Source organism: Archocentrus centrarchus, chromosome 2 (genome assembly GCF_007364275.1).
Source record: "Archocentrus centrarchus isolate MPI-CPG fArcCen1 chromosome 2, fArcCen1, whole genome shotgun sequence".
In the NCBI taxonomy this organism is placed as follows: domain Eukaryota; kingdom Metazoa; phylum Chordata; class Actinopteri; order Cichliformes; family Cichlidae; genus Archocentrus; species Archocentrus centrarchus.
The window spans coordinates 3175901-3195593 of record NC_044347.1 but is presented as its reverse complement, the minus strand read 5'-3'; the positions used below and the strand labels follow the sequence as shown (position 1 = coordinate 3195593).

General features: G+C 41.5%; 1 protein-coding gene across 1 annotated transcript in view; it reads left to right on the top strand.

The window, feature by feature from the left end:
- LOC115798220 (interphotoreceptor matrix proteoglycan 2-like) overlaps positions 1–18560 on the top strand; it is a 30358-nt gene extending 11798 nt beyond the window's left edge. The window contains exons 9-21 of the mRNA XM_030754985.1: positions 3474–3532; positions 3651–3671; positions 5064–5317; positions 5610–5668; positions 5937–6165; positions 6733–8909; positions 8993–9212; positions 11073–11283; positions 11659–11847; positions 11939–12173; positions 12821–12900; positions 13553–13611; positions 15682–18560. Coding sequence (XP_030610845.1) covers positions 3474–3532; positions 3651–3671; positions 5064–5317; positions 5610–5668; positions 5937–6165; positions 6733–8909; positions 8993–9212; positions 11073–11283; positions 11659–11847; positions 11939–12173; positions 12821–12900; positions 13553–13586 — 3768 coding nt within the window. The 3' untranslated portion in view covers positions 13587–13611; positions 15682–18560. The remainder of the gene's footprint in view (positions 1–3473; positions 3533–3650; positions 3672–5063; positions 5318–5609; positions 5669–5936; positions 6166–6732; positions 8910–8992; positions 9213–11072; positions 11284–11658; positions 11848–11938; positions 12174–12820; positions 12901–13552; positions 13612–15681) is intronic.
- The last annotated feature ends 1133 nt before the right edge of the window (positions 18561–19693 follow it).

Here is a 19693-nt window from a genome sequence, read left to right as displayed (position 1 = left end):
GCGACCTATAAAGACCTATAAAGATGCTTTACCACCATGAGATGTTGGGTTGGATGTGCATGACTTTCTGAAATATCAATATAATCTGTTGGAGTCATTACACAAACAGGGTCTTGTATGCAGCATTTAGAGTGTACTCATGGGTATTTTTTTTATAGTTTTATATGCTTTGCCTGGAGATTCTTGGCAGCAGAGAACAGGCGAGAAAGTCAAATGAAAAAGAATAGAAAAAGGAGTGTGTTTCTTTTTTTAATCATAAAAAAGCAAGACTACAAACACACCGGCAAATATGAAGAAGTATAAATCAGATTTAGAGTCTATAGCCAAACTCAAACAACAGTGCAGCTACTTTAACTGAGTTTATTCCAGTGTTGCTGTTGCCATGTTTGTTTGTTTTTTGGAGCAGGAAGCGACCATGTTTAAAAGAGAAGGGAGAATAGTAAGTTATCAGCTGACACAGGTATTTGCATATTAGTGCTAATTAACATCCCAGTAAAACCCTGGAATTTTATAAATTTCTTGTATAGTCTGTTAGAACAATTAACCACACAGCAGCCATATTACTGGTCAGATAATTGCATTAAAAATGCTCCACAAGGCTCCAACAACACAAACATGGTCCAGAGGTCCAGTTCAGGGACTCCAATTAGCTGAGGTGAAACCTAGCAGACAGCTAACAGCTACAGCTGCCGGTGTCATCTACCCGTCAGTCAAAGAGGACACGCCCCCAAGAATACTAACTTCAAACCTTAATACAGTTTAAACAGGTGAGTTATAAAAAGATTCACCCCCTCTATAGTTGTTATGAAGGGGTGAATTAGCTATAGAGGCCCAAACTGCTTTTTGTAGCAGGCTGTGAAATCATTTTAACATGAGCGCCTGTCAGGACTCTGCTGGAGCCTGGCTCAAGTACACATTAGAGGATTGCAACTTTTTTTTTCACCATTTTCACCTTTATTAGATAGAACAGTGAAAATTAGATAATAACCCTGTAAAGGACCCTTGGTCAGACTTGAACCCAGACTGCTGCTTTGAGCCTCATGGATATGGACACCTGCTCAACACAGTGAACTAAACTGACTCCCATGAACAACAGTTTTTGGTACTTACTCGTGGTTGCCTCTATTTTTCTGTTCTGGAGGTCAATCATTGTTTCAGAATAATAATTTCTGGCTTGTATTCAAAGCTTTAAAGGTCACTGTTCCTTGGGCCAGGGGTCAGGGGTCAGGAGGCCTGTTTAGAATAATTGTAGTATTTTTCTACTTTCAAAGTTGCTGAAACCAAATACAAACAGATGAAAGAATAAAAACGACAGCTTCATTCTGGGGGCCTTAAACAGATGAGCATCTGTAAAGGCCCAGGGCTTGCTGTCCGCTCTCTGCATGTTTTTCTGTTAGAAGAAGCAGATTTCTTCTGGGAATGATTCTTATCTCTGAGTGTTTTTCACTTGTTTTGGTTCTGTGCTTCCTGCTGACACCTCCTCTTCCCTCTTTCCTGTCATTCCCCCTCTTTAACTACTCTTTCTGACGTCCACCATGCTCACTCATCACCAGACTGACTTGCTTGCGGTTTCCCACAAACTGCAGACTCAGGGGTTTGGCTCCAGCTTTAAAGGCCTTTTCTGTTTTTCACGCATTAAGAATCTTCACGCTTTCAATCTCAGTCTCCTCACTGCTGCCAGCGATCGGCTATACGAGCCGGCGAAGCAGAAACAGAGCTGGAAAACTCCAGTGCTCATATACAGTGCAGTATATGAGCAGTGAGTCACTGCGAGCTGCTGGAAAAAGCTGCTCTGCCAGGAAAGCAGAGCGCCGGTGAGTTCCCGAACCGCCGCGAGGCTTTCAGGCTCCGCTCCACGTTAGTGACGCGGGAAGCCAGTTTATGGTTTGAGTGTCGGGGTCAGGCTCGTTAATGAGGGAGTATGAAGTGGATAATAGAAACAGCAGGAGCTCTGATGCAGCACAGAAACACACAAGAAGAAGAAGAAGCAGAGTGCAGATGCAAAAATGTTGGTTCTTATCCAGAAGAGTGCGACTTTAACTGAACACAAAGCATCATAAACTGATAAATGGCCAACCGTTTATCAGTTTATGTCTTTCCATGATGGTCTTACAAAGTGGGAGCACCTCCAACTTAAAGAGCCAGGACATCTTAAAAAATGCACTCAGTGGTCACTCTCTGAGAGGACTTTGTAAACCTCCAGCTTTATGAACATTAGCAGGTCTTCATGGTATGTCTTAGCATCAGCAGATCATTTTTCTCGATAATTTAAAGCAGAAAAAGGGCTGACATGAACAATACTCATGTCATATGGAAAAAGAGTCACTTCCACTGTTACAGCTTAAAGCCATATATTTATATAGTCCATTATTCACAGTGTATTAAGTCTTAAGTAAAGGTCGGAGTTTCTTCTCTGACAGTCTGAGTCTGCTCATCCTTCGCTGGAGCTTTTGGCTGCACGCATTTCACAGCCAAAAGTCATTTAAAGAGCTTATTTTCATCCTGAGCTGTGAGTCTGTCTGTGACAAATGAAAGTCCACCTCCTCTCCAAACATGTTCAGCAGTTCTTTAGCAGAACATCTGACAGTTTGGAGAAAAACAAGCCTCCAGCATCCTCCATGTGCCCGAGTGTCTCTTTGAATAAAGTCCCTTAAAATATGTTTGTTCGTTATTTTAACTTAATGCAGATAATTTCAAAAGTTCACTTACTTTTTCTTGTAATTAAGAGTTTCCACCTCCTCACTAGGATGCCTCCTGGGTGCCTCCTAGATGAGGTGTTTTAGGCTCGTCCTACTGGGAACAGGCCCTGGGAACACTGAGGTCATGTACAAGAAATCCCCGTGAGCTTCAGACTCTTCTAAAAACCTTTTTTTTCACACATTTTTTTCTACTCTTGGTGTTGTGTGACATCAGAAAAATCATAAATCATAAATTTCTAATTTAGGCATCTCGGATACAGAAGCCCCACCCACCTGCGTCTGGGTGCTGTTACCTTAAAGGGGGAGGAGCTATAATGGCTTGTTTCAGACAGGATAAACTGAGGAGCCGTACCTTATGGTACAAAAAGGTTGTTATGAACTACGAGTCATGCAAAGCTACTCTAGAGGAGTCCAGTAAAAAAATGTGGCGCTGTAAATGAACAGTAACTACTTAAACCAGAATCATTACACTGAATTCTCACCTCACAAATTTGTCAGTTATTTCATATTATTTATTCAAACTCTGTATTTTTTGTTTTTGTTTTCTTTTTCAGTACCACAAAATCTCCCAATTCGGCTTCATTTGCACTTCTCTTTTGGCCGGGGGCTTGTCTATACGTCTTTAGACTAATAAACTTCTGGTTTTACAGAATTAGATGCTCTGTTCTGAAAGCTGGGTCTGTACAGACGGCGGTGGCCTCACAGCAGCTTGATTTGACTCTCTGATGTTGCTTGTTTTCTAATTTGAGTTTTCTTCCTTTCTTCGACTCACAGATTGAAGACGCCTTCCACCGAGTGCCCGGCTTCAAGACCGTCTACATTGTAGAATTCAGGTACAGTTTGACTGAGAGCATTTCAGCTTTCGAGATCTTGTTAAAACGAGTTTTGCTCAGGAAAACACTTTAAACTTATTGAATTGACTGTTTTCTTGTGTTTTGCTTGTGTTCTCAGGCCTCAGAAGGACCTGGAGCGGTGAGTTGGACAAACTTTATTGCTTCCATTAACCCCTGGTTTTATAGCTCTGCCACCTCTACAGGCAACACAGTGAGAGAAATCCTCAGAGCTCAGATAAAACACCCTGTAGATTATGGGTCCAAATGTCATGCTCTCCACATCGTTGTGTCTTCTCAACCTCTTTGACCTGCCTGTTACAGTAAATAACATCTCTGCTGCTGCTGCTCTGCTCTACTTGCCACTTAATGTCTTTACTCACCTCTTAAGTGGGATAAGTCGTTGGGTGGCTTCAGGCCACCTGTAGACCCTGCAGTGTTACCGTTAAAGGTTTATGACGGGCTGTTCTTCTGTCCAGGAAACCCCACCTGAGGTCAGTCTGTCTTTGTGAGCTCTTAAAGCCACCTGAACTCTGAGAACTGCAGGAGGAGGAAGATGATCCGGCTGTAAAGTCAGCAGGTTCTGGAGTTTGTTTCTTCACGGGAGCCACGAACTTCCTGCAGTCTCCATTGACTTGTTGGTTACATACAGCAACTATTCCAATAATAATCAGCCATCAAGGACATGTATTACAAAACTATAATTTTACAGCAGATATCATTTCTTTATCAGTTTCTGATAATCTCATAATAATTTGCCAATATTTTCCTTAAGATAACGTCTTGGATGTTTGCTGAGACATTGTGAGAATTTCTTTATGATCTGCAGGTGTTGCCATGATACTTTCCCTATAATGTAGAAACAGCTTTGTAACATTCATCCATTCATTCTCTTCCTCTGATGCTGTTCAGGGTCGAGCGCTGGAGTCTATCCCAGCTGCCATAGGGCGAGAGGCGGGGTACACCTGTACAGGTCGCCAGCCTGACAGGGCCAACACAGAGAGACAGACAACCATTCACACTCACTCACACTCACACCTGTGGGCAATTTAGAGTGACCAATTAACCTAACCCCAGTAACTGCATGTCTTTGGACTGTGGGAGGAAACCAAAGCAAACACATGGAGAACATGCAAACTCCACACAGAGAGGCCCGGGCCAAGGTGGACTAGAAACCAGACCTTTTGTGAGGCAGCAGTGCCAATCACCAAGCCACTATGATGCCTAACTTTATAATATTTTCCAGATAATGTTCAGATAATATAAACACTTTCCTGAATAAAAAAAAAAAAAACTGGATAGTATAGAAAACATTTCCTGACAAGGTCCTGATGATTTTTTCTTTTCTTTTTTTGGATCTGAATAGTGACAGCGCTTCTAAAATCTGGTCATGTCTGGATAATTCAGAGTGAAATCTTTCCCGATGATGTCGAGACAGTTTCCTGATAATTTCCAACCAAACTGACCTGATTAGATTCAGGTTCTTGTGCCGTATGCTGAAACATGCTGACCAGTCCTGTTCCGGTCCTCTCAGGGGTTTGGTGGTCCTTGTGCACTACGCCATCACTTTGGAGGTGGACGACAACGGCATCGCCAACGACACTCTGGACTTCATTTCTCTGCAGAACAACCTGGTGGAGAAGACTTACCCCGGCACCGCCGAGCAGCCCACCGTCGTCTACACCATCACCGACTTCCGCAACTACATCACCGAGGCGCTGCACAAAGACAACTTCTTGACCAACAACAGCCTGGAGACACAGGGTGACCCGCTGCTGCTGGAGAATGGTACCACACCCCACACTTGACTTTAAGTACTATAAGTGGTTTATCATTATTAAGAAATAAATAATAAGGTTTTTGCAACTGTGATTAAACCAGAAATTATTTAGTAGTTTAGTAACAGCCTGTTTGTATGTAGTGTATTAATTATTTTCAACCTTAGTCTGTTTAAGTCTCATTCAAAACAAAACTGAGTGCAAATCTGTTTATTTTACTCTTTCTGTTCATGATGAATGATAACAAATGATATTTCATTTGAAAAAGCTTCGACCTGCACCGATCCTCTTTCTTTCTGCAGCAGAGAACTTGCCTCCTGTGAAACCAACGAGCCAATCAGATGAGACCAACGACAACATGGTGAGGCGAACAGAAAGATACATTAATAATATCAGTACATGTTCTACTCATATCCACTTCCTTTACAGCAAAGTATTCCACACCTGAATAATTTGTCTTCTAAAGTACAAGTATGCAGTTGTATTAGTGTTGTTAAAAACTTAAAGTGAGCTTTACATTTGTGAAATTGTGCTAACTCTCACACATGTAACGTATGAAAGATCACATTTTTGAACACTAATAAAATAAAATGAAACAAACTTTGTCTTTAAATCATTTCTGTCTTAAGGATAATGTCCTCGCTGCAGAGAAGCCTCCTGACGCTCCGACTCATGAGGCTGATGAAAATGACGTTTTCTCAAAGAAAGAGGACTTCCTGTTTGAACCCTTCAGCCAATGGAAAGGGCCACAGCTTGATAGTGCAAGTGAGAATGACGTCTTCTTATTCGATGAGAGCACGGTGTCTCCACCGAAGCCTGAATTCCCACAGAAGACCTTCAACCTGGAGACTCAAGACAGTAAATACTTGCTTACTGTACAGAAAAGTCTGTACAGACTTTTATGAATTTTGAGTTTATGAATTTTAAAAACAAGTATAGTATTAGCATACTTGATGCTTAACTTGTTCAAGGCTTTTGTCAGAACCTCTAAAATATATACGATTTCTAAATTCTTGGAGGTGAATCTGAATTCTGTGGAGTGGGGTTTATTGTAGATATTTTATATTTACAAAAAGCACCAACATGACCATTTACCATTTAAAAATATAACTATAAAAGTATAAATGTACCATCTGTATAGTTTTGAAAAATCAGGATAACTGGTCCACTGCATGTTTTGAAATTCCTACAAAATGATCCAAAGAAATATATTCAAATGAAATCAAAATGAACCTATTTGACCTCTTAAGTACAAAGCAATTAATTAACATGCAGTAAAGGTTCATTTGTTCCTTCAGGACAGTTAAAAGCTGCTCTCGTAGTGTGAGAATAGTTTGCATTGCATTTTTTTTTCTTTCTTTTATTTGTAGAGCTCCAAGGAGGATCTCTGCTATAAATCTGTTTATGAGCTTCTCTTTCTTACAGATGATGGAAAAATTGAAGATGAAGGCTTCTTCTTGAGTAATGCTCCCCCTGCCAGTGATGGTACCACCAAACGGGACGATGCTGTCAGACCTCCTCCTTCTGTGAAACCTCAGATAGTCCCTGGCCTCACGCAGGATGACGGCTCTGGCTCTGGGTCCTCTGGAGACAGCCAGGAGGCTGATCTCTGGATCTGGCAGACTTCAGTGACATCTGACAGGATGTATAACAAAGAAAGTGGCAGCCTGGAGGTGCTCCCACCACCTGATCTGGAGGAGACTGAAGAGGAGGACCTTGATTTGGTTGCTGTTGAATTATTAACTACTAAGAAAGTTAATCTGGTTGAGATTGGAGTAGAATTTACTGAGACTACAATTTTACAGGCAACAACAGCTCCTACTGTTGAAGAACTATTATCAAAAGGGCACATTGAAGAACCATTTCTGGATGAGGTCCTGGTGACTCCACACATAAGCACTGATCCCCGATACTCAACAACAACCCAAGCACCTGTGTTTTCACCCAAAGAAACTCTGGCCATTGAGCTTTCTATACAAACAGTGGAAGCATCTGGCATGTATGATGACTACTCCTTGACTGAGCCACACACCCTTGTGGGAGCAGTTACAGATTCACCTAAACCTGAAGCTTGGACACGGGAGGAAGTAGGTTCTGCTAGACCAACAGATTCGGCAGTCAGGATTCAAGAAACCACTAAAGAAATGGAAGTACCTACTAAAAGAACAATAGAGCTTCCAGTGGTTACTGCTGAATCTAAATCAGCAGAGGGTGGACCTGAAAAGGTGAAAGTTGAAGTCACAGTTGCACCTAAAGTCCCTGATAGGAACACCCACTCCACCCCACGCATTTCTGTAAAAGTTGAGGCAGTCACAAACAGTGAATTAACCTTTGATACCATCACTGATGCACCATCACAATTTGACGTTGTCACAGAAAAACCTGAACGGCTGTTTCCAGAAACAGAAGAGAATGATCAGATTGAAATTTTGGAAGAACAGTATATAGGCACAATGATGACCGCACCAGCAACTGATGTACAGGATGAGGACTTGATTGTGGATGAGGTAATGATCGCCATCACAACTACTACTCCAGTCCCAACTTCATCTGTAAGTCCAGACCACCACAGCAGCATTGCGCTCTCACCAGAGAAGGACTCACCATTCACTCGAGTGTCAGACTTAGTGCCAGAAGACGAAGATCTGATTCACCATGAGCACCTAAACCATGAAGATCTTACTGAAGCTCCACCAACCACTCTATCTTCAGATGATGCTCAGTCAAAACCAGCATTGGTTCATCATGAGCACCATGAAGATCTTCCTGAAGCTCCAGTAAGCACTCCACCTCCAGATAGTCCTCAGTCAAAACCAGCAGTGGTTCACCATGAGCACCATGAAGATCTTCCTGAAGCTCCAGTAAGTGCTCCATCTTTAGATGGTCCTCGGTCAAAGCCAGCAGTGGTTCATCATGAGCACCATGAAGATTTTACTGAAGCTCCAGTAAGTGCTCCACCTCCAGATAGTCCTCAGTCAAAACCAGCAGTGGTTCATCATGTGCACTCAAGTCATGAAGATCCTCCTGAAGTTCCAGTAAGCACGCCACCTTCAAATCAGCCTCAGTCAAAACCAGCAGTGGTTAATCATGAGCACCAAGAAGATCTTCCTGAAGCTCCAGTACACACTCTGTTTTCAGATCCTCAGTCAACACCAGCAGTGGTTGTAAACAAATCAGAGAGTCTTCCATCAGGTGCTGTGGAAGGTTTTCCAGGTGCTTCAGTACCAGACTTGACTGGCACTTTGCAAGAGAAAGTGGACAGTGATGTCCTCCAAATGACACCTTCCTCTGTGCAGAAAGTTAACGACAGCAGTTCTGTGACTGAGCTCCAGCCTTTTGAACATGATTTCTCGGATGTGCCCAGCATTGCTGTCAGTTTTGATGTCTTCCAATATGGTGGTGTGTCGCCTGAAGGTGACAGCAGTGGCTTCTCCAGTGGAGCTCGGGCCTCTGACCTGGATGCCATTGCATTACCAACCCGACCTGGGAGAGCGCTGACAGTTTTCTTCAGCTTGAGGGTGACCAACATGGTGTTCTCCATGGACCTCTTCAACAAGAGCTCTCCTGAGTACAAAGCCCTGGAGCAACGTTTCCTGCAGCTGGTGAGGATTCAGGACTTGGCCAATAAGAATCTTCAAGATTCAGATGCCAACACATTTAACACATCTTTGTCATTACCTCACAGCTGGTCCCGTATCTGCAGTCCAACCTCAACAACTTCCAGAACCTGGAGATCCTGAACTTCAGAAATGGAAGCATTGTCGTAAACAGTAGAATGAGGTTTGGCAAACCGGTACATAGAGGAGTCGCCAGCGTTGTCTACTTAATCCTGGAAGACTTTGCCAACACTGCCTACCAGACCATGAACCTTGCCATTGACAAATACTCGCTGGATGTCGAATCAGGTAGGACTGAAGTTACATCTGACACTTTAATGAGGCTACTGGTTTTGTTCACTGAGGTGTTATTTTTATCCCGGGCGAACCGGGTCACATTCATTTTCTATTTATATGCAGTAACTTAACCACAACATTCAATATTAAATTAAACTTTTATGCAGATGACACATGGCTTTGTGCAGTTAAGGCCTGATTTTCAGGGGAAACAGAAAGGATTTAAGGATTTTCTCAGTTTTATCACAAATACCTTCAAAATAACTGGAAAACACTGAACTTTTGTTCCAGTCATGTACAGATAGTTTTCTTTTCTCCAGTAAGTTATTTTTAATTTATAATAAAGTAAAATGCATTCAGAAGTCTTTATTGCTGTGGAGAAATAAAATAAAAACTAGTGTTTACTTGGGCACTTATTGCTGTGATGCTCCTCAGACTGTTAAATCCTCAGTTTGTATGTGCAGCGTCTCAGCAGCTCTGACAGGCTTCAGCTGTCGGGAATGTGATCTAATACCTGAGATAATCTGTCTGGCAGGAACGTGAGCAGCAGCAGCAGCACACACTGACTCACCCTGATGGGGCATCATCATGGCGGCTGGTTACCTCCATCTACCTGAGTCCAGACTGGTTTTTATAGCTGCAGGTTTCACTGCAACTGAAGTGTTCTTGTCTGGGTGTTTGGGTGGAAATTGTTACATTCAGTTTAGCACTGTTGTTCACTTTTAATTCTTTAAGTCTGCCTGCTATTTTCCTAAAATAACTGTCCTATTTTCCTGAAATGTTTCTTGAAAATTAGCACCACAAACTTTAGCCAGAATTATGACATTTCTGCACAAGAACAAAAAAAATGTGCTTCATTCTATGAGGAAAACAGTTGTTGTATTTGAACTGGTGCAAAACTAAGAATTTGATGTAAGTTTAACAAAGCAAAATTATTAGCAAAAATTTCAAAGTAAACTTAAATATAAGGAACCAAGAAGGGAACACTGAGGAACATGAGGAGTTACTGAATTACCACGAGACACCTTTCAGATAACTAATTAGGTGATAACATGGAATTTACTGTGTTTATCTTTCTTCTGCTGCCACCAAAAGTTTTTTTTAATGTAAACTTGCATGAAACTGTAGAGCAAACACAATCTGCCAGACCAGTGAGATACATGTTCTCATCACAGCAGATTTGAAGGTTTTATTTACTGTTTTCAGAGAAATTACTTCATCTTTGCTCCACCTCTGCTGCTGAGCTGCAGCTCTGTAATCTGTCTGAGCCAATCAGAGGAGCTCCTCACTGCCTGATCACTCTAATCTACAGCAGTGAGTCACTGCATCAGGACTCACTGTGGACATATAATCAGTTTACTCCTCTCATCTTCACTGTACTATGGAGGCAGGTTTTCCATTGCACAAGCACATGTCAACCATACTGGGTCATAAAGAGACTGCAGTGCTGGAGCTGGACTTATGTGTTGTATCCTTTCAAAGAGTTTGGTGCCTCATGTGGAAAATATTAAAATTCACTGATTGCTTTTGATTGTTATGTTGGAAAAAGTCTTGAAAAAGTCCAAGAAAAGCACCCAAAACTTTCCAGGTTTTTCTTGTGTATGCTGAGGATTTGCTGGCCTCAGTTTTCCCAGTTAGACCTTAGACATAAACCTAACGGTATTCATCCTTGGAGCTGTTTCTCTCTGTATGAACACTTTCCAATGATTCTGCTGACCAAGCAATTGCAGCCTATTGAAGCTTGGACTTACCAGAGTTCTTTTCACCCTGATCTGTGTTTATATGTGATGGCATGCATGTCTCTTTCTTAAGGTTTTATACGTTACTGTATTTTCTTTTTGCTCTTTTCATTTTGCACTGTTTCCTCCTCAGGTGACCGGGCCGATCCCTGTAAGTTCCAGGCCTGTAACAAGTTTTCCAGGTGTGTAGTGAATCAGTGGTCGGGCGAGGCCGAGTGTGTGTGCAGTGCTGGCTATCTGAGCGTGGACGGCCTGCCGTGTCAGAGCGTTTGCGATGTTCAACATGACTTTTGTCTCAATGATGGCAAATGTGACATCATACCTGGCAAAGGTGCCATCTGCAGGTAAGGGGGAATTAAAATATCGCTATATAAGAGTACCCACATCATTTTTTTCTTTTGTAGAAAGACGTTTTGAGATTTACAAACTGGAGTTATAGAATACCTCAAAATCATTTAAGATAGTTTGAGTTTGCTTAGGAGATACTTATGAAGCTTAGATGTTCAGCTGTTAACTGAATGAAAATTAAAACGTGCATAAATAAACTTATATAATTTGCATACATGTGAATATTGACCTCTGTGCAGATGAGTACTAACCACTTATGAATATTAAAATAAAAGGGGACCTAAAATAAAGCTTCTAAGGATACAATTGGAACATTTCAGCATCATTTTTGGTAATTTTACTGGGAATTTAATTTGTACCCTTGGTTGCAGGTGTCGTGTTGGAGAAAATTGGTGGTACCGTGGTGAGCACTGTGAGGAGTATGTTTCTGAGCCACTGGTGGTGGGCATTGCCATTGCCTCGGTGGTTGGTTTCCTCATGGTGGCAGCCGGGATTATCTTCTTCCTGGCTAGAACGCTACGAGAGCAGTACGATGGGGAGGACACAGAGGACCCCCTCCGGTACAACAATGTCATTGAAGTTTTAAGAACAAATGAAATCAGAAAAATACATTTAACAAAGGTAAACTTTTTAACTTTCACCATCTTCCAGTCGAGGTGACAGTATGCCGACACTGGAACGTGCCACCAAGTTCAACCCGATGTTCGAGAGTGACCCTGTCACTGCCCAGTACTACCGCCGCTATAATGACGATGTGCCCCAGTACTACCATCGCTGTGACCCCAGCCTCCCTCACTACAGCAGCTCTGCCAGCGTAGGCAATTCCAAAGACCTCAGCAGTGAAGAGATACAAAACATCTATCAAAACACCGCACTCACTAAGGAGGTAAGAGGAGGAAAGAGGACAACCTTCAGCTGTGTAAAGCTGAGTGTCGTCTGCAAACAGGTGGAGTTTGCTGCTTTTGCAAAACAAATGGAGGCCCAGAACCGAGCACTGTGAAGCACCATAAAGATGCCCTCAAATAGTAAAAAAACCTGGTAGCCCAAATAAACCAGCTGACTGTCGGACATTTAGTGGAAAAATATGAATTGCTGTCTTGTTTTCGGATTTTTAAAAATGTATTATGTAGTGTAGATTTGGTAACTGCTGAGCATGTTGCATAAACAACAGTAAGGGAGCTGATTTTATTGGAGTCTTTCACCACCAGCATTTAAAAAAGGAAGGCTTTCAGCAGGATCTAGTTTATGGGTTTGATTTATATAGTTCTGGATCAGAGGGCAGCTGGCAGAGGAAGCGACTTTCACCTCCCACTCAGTTCTTTGTGTTAAGTAAAATGAGTTTGACACCTCAGACAGAGCTGACCGACTGTTGTGACATTTTTCTGGCTCAGAGGTTTTCAGTCTCAGCAGGAGGTCTGTACTATGTAGCCGGGTATTTTTACCTGCAGGAACACCTCCTCCTTCTCCCCCTCCTCTTCAGACGACTCTCACACAAACATGTTTTCTTTGTCTCGACTTCTGCCCTTTCTGCAGGAGATCCAAGAGCGCCTGAGGATAATTGAGTTGTGTGCAAGGGATCAACACTTCGCTGAATTTGTGCGACAGACGCAAATGTAAGCTTTTTAATGAATGTTTGTAGAGTGAAACCTGCTGCAGGTGTGAACATCCAATTAGAAAAAAAAGCCAGAAAGATGATCTCCATAACCTACAGTTGTATTTAACCCTGAAGGTTTCAATATAACTTAAGTAAAAAAAAAAAATTATACATAAATATGAGAATGAAAAAATACAATGAATGAAAAGAAAAGAAGTTTACTCTTTATGTTTTTGTGGTTAACTTGATGATTTCAAACTCTCGTCATAAAGTGCATGAAAAATATTTAAAATTAGTTTTGTACTCCTGAAATATCAAACCCACTGAAACGTCCTCAGCGGTTACACTAACATCCTCTGCAGAAGCTTCAGACCAAACAAACTGCTTTAAGCTCAGCCTAATCTCCTTCATGATGAGAGTTTAGTTGAAGGAAAACATTGGAAACATTTAAAAATAGCAGGAAAGGTCTGGCGAGCGGCTTTAAACGACACTGTGACCTCAGACGTGCAGAACCATACAGACAATAATTCTCCTTCCTCTCTCTGCTCGCCTGTTTATGTTTTGGTTAAATTTGGGGTTTTTTTGTGGTTTGGAAGTTGTCTTTTTGGACCTCATCAGTCGGCAGCCAAAACCAGCAAACTAATCCAATTTTCTCTTGTTTGGTGGAGCAGATTCCTGGAGAGGAGAGGGAGCTCCACCACATAACCATCCAGCAGCTGCTGACGTCCAGGTACCAACAAACCCACCTGTGTTTATTTACTGCGCTTGGAAATGTCTTTGTAAACTGGAATGATGCTTACAGCTACAGGACAACACAGATCCTCATGATCTAAAATGTATCCCCATCAAGGAAATATATAGAAAATTTTGATAATTTTGGAGGGGGAAGAGCGTACTTATAGTTATACTATGCTTTTTGATAGTTATGGCTCAGTGTTTGCATTTTGCTGTAGATCGAACATGATTCTTTCCTGTTATCCCGATCTTTGGGCAAGCTTGGCCTGACACTATAGCTACATCTAGCCTGGAGTATTGTCCTATTTTCCTCCTCCTGCCACACACAAACTCTTTGGCTTTGTTTTATAAAGGACTTTGTAGCACTTGGTTTTGATTTCCGAGCCTGCCTCCATTTCCAATTTGTTCAGTGATTCGTAACAAAACAAGCAAACTGTGAACATGTCTGAAAGCAAAAGTGGAATCAAGTCAAATGGTTGGTTTTGGAAAGTCTGAAAAATCTTTGGCCGGCAGGAGAATCTTCACTAACCGTTTTCATCTGTACAGGTCGCGCTGCCACATCAACACATTATTCCTACATTTGCTTGTTTCTCCCATCAAAGTTATTGTATGATGAATATAGGCTCAAATTTCAGACTTTAATTTGAGTAGCTGAATATTTTATATTTTATTTTTTGCAAGAAACATTCAGGAATTCCACCCCACCCCCCAAACCCAACAGATTTTCAAGGTCTCAAATAACAATAATGATAAATTGTTGGTTTTTAACCCTTTTGGAGAATCCTCTGCAGAAAATAACTGGCTGAAATGAGAGTCCAAAGATTCAACAAGTTTCCTCCTTTTTGCTTCACTTGTTTGTTCGCGCCTCTTTCGGCCTTTGGTTTGTCCTCAGCAGTGAAATGCAGCTTCACTGGGTTCAGATCCAATTGTTGAATTTTCCACTTGTTTCCCTTCAGAATTTCCTGAGCTGCATCCACAGGATGATTTTGCTCATTGTCCATGTGTACTGGCGCTGCATTTGGCTGAATGTGAACAGACAGTATATCCCTTTTTCTATTTTCTGTCATATCAACAATAAATCCCAGTCCCACTGGAAACCATTCATGGCCATACATTAAACTGCATCCACTGTGTTTTCCAGCTAATGTTTTACTCTTCAGCTCATGAATTGTTCCAAGTCATCTCTGTTTTTTCTCTACTAGAGGTTAATCTCTGTGTCCAAAGAAGGCTGTTCCTGAGCTGCCTTATCTGCCAAATGGTTTGCACCTTGTGCTGAATCCTCTGGATTTGCTCTGTGAAATCTTCTTTTTAATGCCCTGCGACAGGTTGGTGACCTGTCCAGGGTGTACCCTGCCTCTTGTTCTGTGACAGCTGGGATAGGCTCCAGCCTCTCACAGCCCTGAAAAAGATAAGCAGAAGAGAATGGATGGCACTTGCTTGGATGTTGTAGAGGGGTTTTTCTTTATCATGGATAACTGTTGTCCTCTGTGGAGGTCCAGGTCTTAATGCTGCTGAGCTCACCAGTGTGTTCTTTTGTTCACTGAATGAAGCAGACTTTGATACATGCTTGCCTAATGTACCCACTGTCTCTCTAATAGATTTGTTTTTGTTAGAGGTCTGAGACCATACTTGGAACCATCTCCAAATCTCTAACCTGCTTCATTTAAGAAGAAATCAGGAGAATATGGTGAAACCTGTTCAGCTTTTTTTATTTTCCAACTGCATTTGAGTAAAATGGATTGAATCTTCAGTGTTATTGTTCTATTTTTGTTAAAGCCCTCAAAAAGGTGAGCTGCTAAACCAGCAGTACAGCAATAACTTTAATATTCTTTCATAAACAGCAAAAATTGTGTCCAGCTATATATGGAACCAAGGAATGAACATTTGATGGACATATACAGAACAACACTCACCATGTGTTCCCTCTAGAATAAGGCTTTATATAGAGCGGCCAGGTGTGTCATCAGACCTGATGACACACCTGCACTCTGAAAACTTTTGCATTAGTTGCATATCTAATGAAAAACCTTTTGCTGACTCCATTAACATCTCCAATTCTCTGCAGAAACCTGCCTTCATCTGTGTGTTGAAGAAGGGAGGAACAGCTTGTCGCCTTGCTGCTTCCCAGGCTCTCCGGTGGAGGTGAAGGTGAAGTTTATTTTCTAAGAACACTCTTTTCCTCTTGAGGGACCCTGAAGTGAACTTTGGATCCTTGAGGTCACCTCTTCACTTACCTTGAAACTTTTCCTGTAAATACTGTAAATACTGCTTATTTGTTCTGGACAAAGACTTCAGTCACTGCTTTTCAACATTTTCACAGCTGCATTCTTCTGTCTTACACTTTCACTTTAGCTTAAATCCGAGGGTTTCTGATTGTGTCCCGACCTGCTCGTCACTGCTGTTGTATTCACAAAGAAACGTCTGAATTTTTTTTTTTTTTTGGTTTTTAATATTTGCACCAAAACATTATTTTTAATATCTGTTTTTGTTTTTGAATTCTGTTTTTCTGACGTGGTTTTCAGGACAGCCGTGACGTGCAGCACTCCTCTCCATCAGTGCCTTTGCCGCTCTGGTAGCTTTTTCTGGGATATGATGTGTAGAATCTCAGAGCCCTTGATTTAAATATGCATCCCTATAAAACCATGCTCATATCTGCTTCACGTTCACTAATCAGACACGTTACAGATGAGAATGTTTACATTTGTTAGTCAGTGCTGGAAAGTTAACTGCTGCATAGAACATACATAGCCTGTCACTGTGTGGTGTATCTTTGTGATGTTCCAAAAAGTAATTTTGTTTCAGCGAGTTTCTCTCTTGTTCTGAGAAGTTACTATCTTCTTCTTTCAAAAAGTTACTAGATCCTTTCAAACCCATCTTGTTCCTGTTGAGTTCACCCTCACTGCTTCTGTCACGGCATCAGGAGGGTAATCAGCAGTCTGGTGCTGCTAATCAAATAATCAAATGCACTTGATTAATAGATCATCAGTGAGTGTGACCACCTCTACAAAAGCAGAGGTTTGGCCAGTTTGCTGATCTTGAGCATTTAGGTGTGTGTTAGCACAATTCCACAACCTTCCAAAGAGTGGGCGTCTCAGCAAATTTACCCCAAGATCAGACCATGCAGTGCTCAGAGAAACTGCAAACACTTGTACAATTAGAAAAATACTGAACAAGTATGGCTTGTTTTTGAAGGGTTGCCAGGAGAAAGCCTCTTCTCTCTAAAAAAAAAAGATGGCAGCATTTCTGCAACAATGTCCTTGGACTAATGAGACCAAACTGGAGATGTTTGGCTATAATAAACAGCACCACATTTGGAGAAAACCAAACACCTCATACCAACTGTCAGTACGGTGGTGGAGGGGAGATGATTTGGGCTTGTTCTGCAGCCACAGGACCTGGGCACCGTGCAGGCACCAAATCAGCCATGAACTCCTCTGTTTACCAAACCATTCTAGAGCCCAGTGTGAGGCTAACTGTCTGATGGATCCCAAGCACAGCAGCAACTCAACCACAGAATGGCTGAAAAAGAAAAGAATCACGGTTCTGCAATGGGCCGGCCAAAGTGATTGAAAACCTGATTGAAATGCTGTGGAGGGACCTTCAGAGAGCTGTGCATAAATGAATGCCCACAAACCTCAATGAACTGAAGTGACGTCATGACAAAGAGTAGGTTCCTCCACAATGATGTGAGAAACTGGTAAAATCAAACAGAAATCTGTTACTTCAAGTTATATCCATCCATCCATCCATCCATCCATCCATACATCCATCCATCCATCCATCCATACATCCATCCATCCATCCATCCATCCATACATCCATCCATACATCCATCTGTCTGGATGAAACTTGGTAGATGACAGTGTGTCTTTTACCAAGACGTTATTAGGATTCCTATAAACAACAGTATCTTATTTACATCTTACTATCTTGTTCTAACAAGTTCCTATCTTGGTTCAAGTCTTTATTACTGTTCTGTCAAGGTAACAATTTAATCTGACAGGTTATAAGTTACTGTGTTATTCTGACAGATTGGCTTGATCAAATCTGGTATTATCTTGTACTGACACGTTACTAGCTTCCCCCAAAAAGCTGACAATGTATTATGATGTTATGAAACTTCTCTGGAAAACTGGACCAGTTTCAGTCATTTACTGTTAATGTTGCCACGAAAAGTTAACTTCGATGAAAGTAATCACATATAGATTTGGGGATTCCTGCTTAATGACAGAGACAGGTTCTGATATGTGACGGTGTGGTGGAGTACTCCAAAAAACAGCAAATAAAAACATCTCATCTCCAGCACGGCCCATTAAAATCTGTCTTTCTGTTTGTAATTACTTGAATTTTCTCTGTTTCTTGCTTTGAATCGATTTGTGCTAAGTGTAGGTGATAGTCCATCCAGTCCACTGATATTTGTGTAGGTTTGGTGTATGTTTGTCACCGTAGAGCCCTCACATCACTCAGAAATGTAACCGGCTTCTCATCCCCAAAATTCTACCTTAAAACAAAGTTCATGGATATTTATCTGTTGTCATGCAGGTCCCGGGCTCTCTGTGTTTTGTATTGTGTTTTCTATGTGGTGTGTACAGCCAGTGGAGGAGGCCAGTATTCTGACCCAAACAGAATGTTTGAAATGTTAATTTATGATGAAGAAAGTTCTGCCTACTCCAAGCTTGTGTTTTTTCCCATAAATTTGCCAGTTTTTTCTTTCTCTCCCAATATTACCTCCATCTTTGAAAGTTTCTTTTTTTCTTTTCTGTTCTAATACACCATTTTATTTATTTCATCTAATGATCGTGTGAAGAGAAAACAAATATTCAGGCATGGTGTGTAGCTGTGAGCTGGCACAGTCACATTTTTCTAAAATAAAATGTTTTTGTTTTTTACAGAATTATTTGTCTGACAGGCTGCTTTTTCCTAATGAGAATAAAGTGTGAAATATACCACTGATGTTTAAACTGGAGATTAAATCTGTTGTACTTCAACTTAAACTTCCTGAATCCAGAGAAATGTAAGAGCTGGCAGAGACTGACAAACTGATAAAATCTGAGTGTTTTCATTTAGGTTTCTAATGATAATCCCTCGACTGCTGTCAGGTGGAGGAATGTGACCGAGGTTAGCAAATACACAAGATGTCAAAGTCATCGTCACAACAGCCCGACAACAGCGGAGGTGAAGGTGAAGAAAAGCTACGGAGGTTTCAGGTTCACAGTCTTCATCATGTGGCTGTTTCTCCTGATTTTAAATGTGCTGCTTTTTCTATGAGACTTTTTTCTGTTTTCATCTTTAAATTTTCCTTTTATTTTTTTCCCATGCAAATACCACTACTACTACTAGTATTACTACTAATATTATACATTTACAATTTTTAAAATATTTTGCTCTTTTTTTTGTTAAAATGGACTTACGTTATTTTTAATATTTAATTTCTTTGAGTCTGTGAAAAATGCCAAAGACAGCACAGTTGGACAGGCATAAAATGATTCCCAAAGAGCTGTTAGCCAAAAGCACCATAGATCTGGGACATGGGACACCATAGATCTGCATGGTGCGCAGAGTGTCCTTAAAAAAGTGGCAGGCCTAAAAACAAACTACAGCACATGAAGAGTACCTGACAGGCGTGACCTTCAGAAACAGGAAAAAAATCCAGGGTAATGAGCCTGCTGATGGATCTCTGTCTTCGTCGCCTCACAGACTAAATCGAGTCACTGATGACAAACAGGTAACGGAACAAAGGAGGAAATACTTTGTCATCAGCTGCTGACAGGAGGAATGTTTGAGGACTCGGGGGGGGGGGCTGTTGTGTAATGCTGAGGGTGTGGTGGTGTTTTAGCAGGAAGCCTCAGCATTTTGAACTCTGAGACTTCACAGCTGTCAGCAGTGACTGATGTCTGCTGGACTCTCAAACATCACGGTGTCCAGACCCCGGAGCAGTTTGTCCTCGGTGTTTATTTCCATAGCGATGATGTTTCCAGAGTCGATGCTTCGGAAACTCTCGGCTCAAACGTGTGAAAAGCTCTTGTTTCTCCTCCAGCTTTCTATTTTTAGTTTTTCCAGAGTTTGCTTTTGATTTG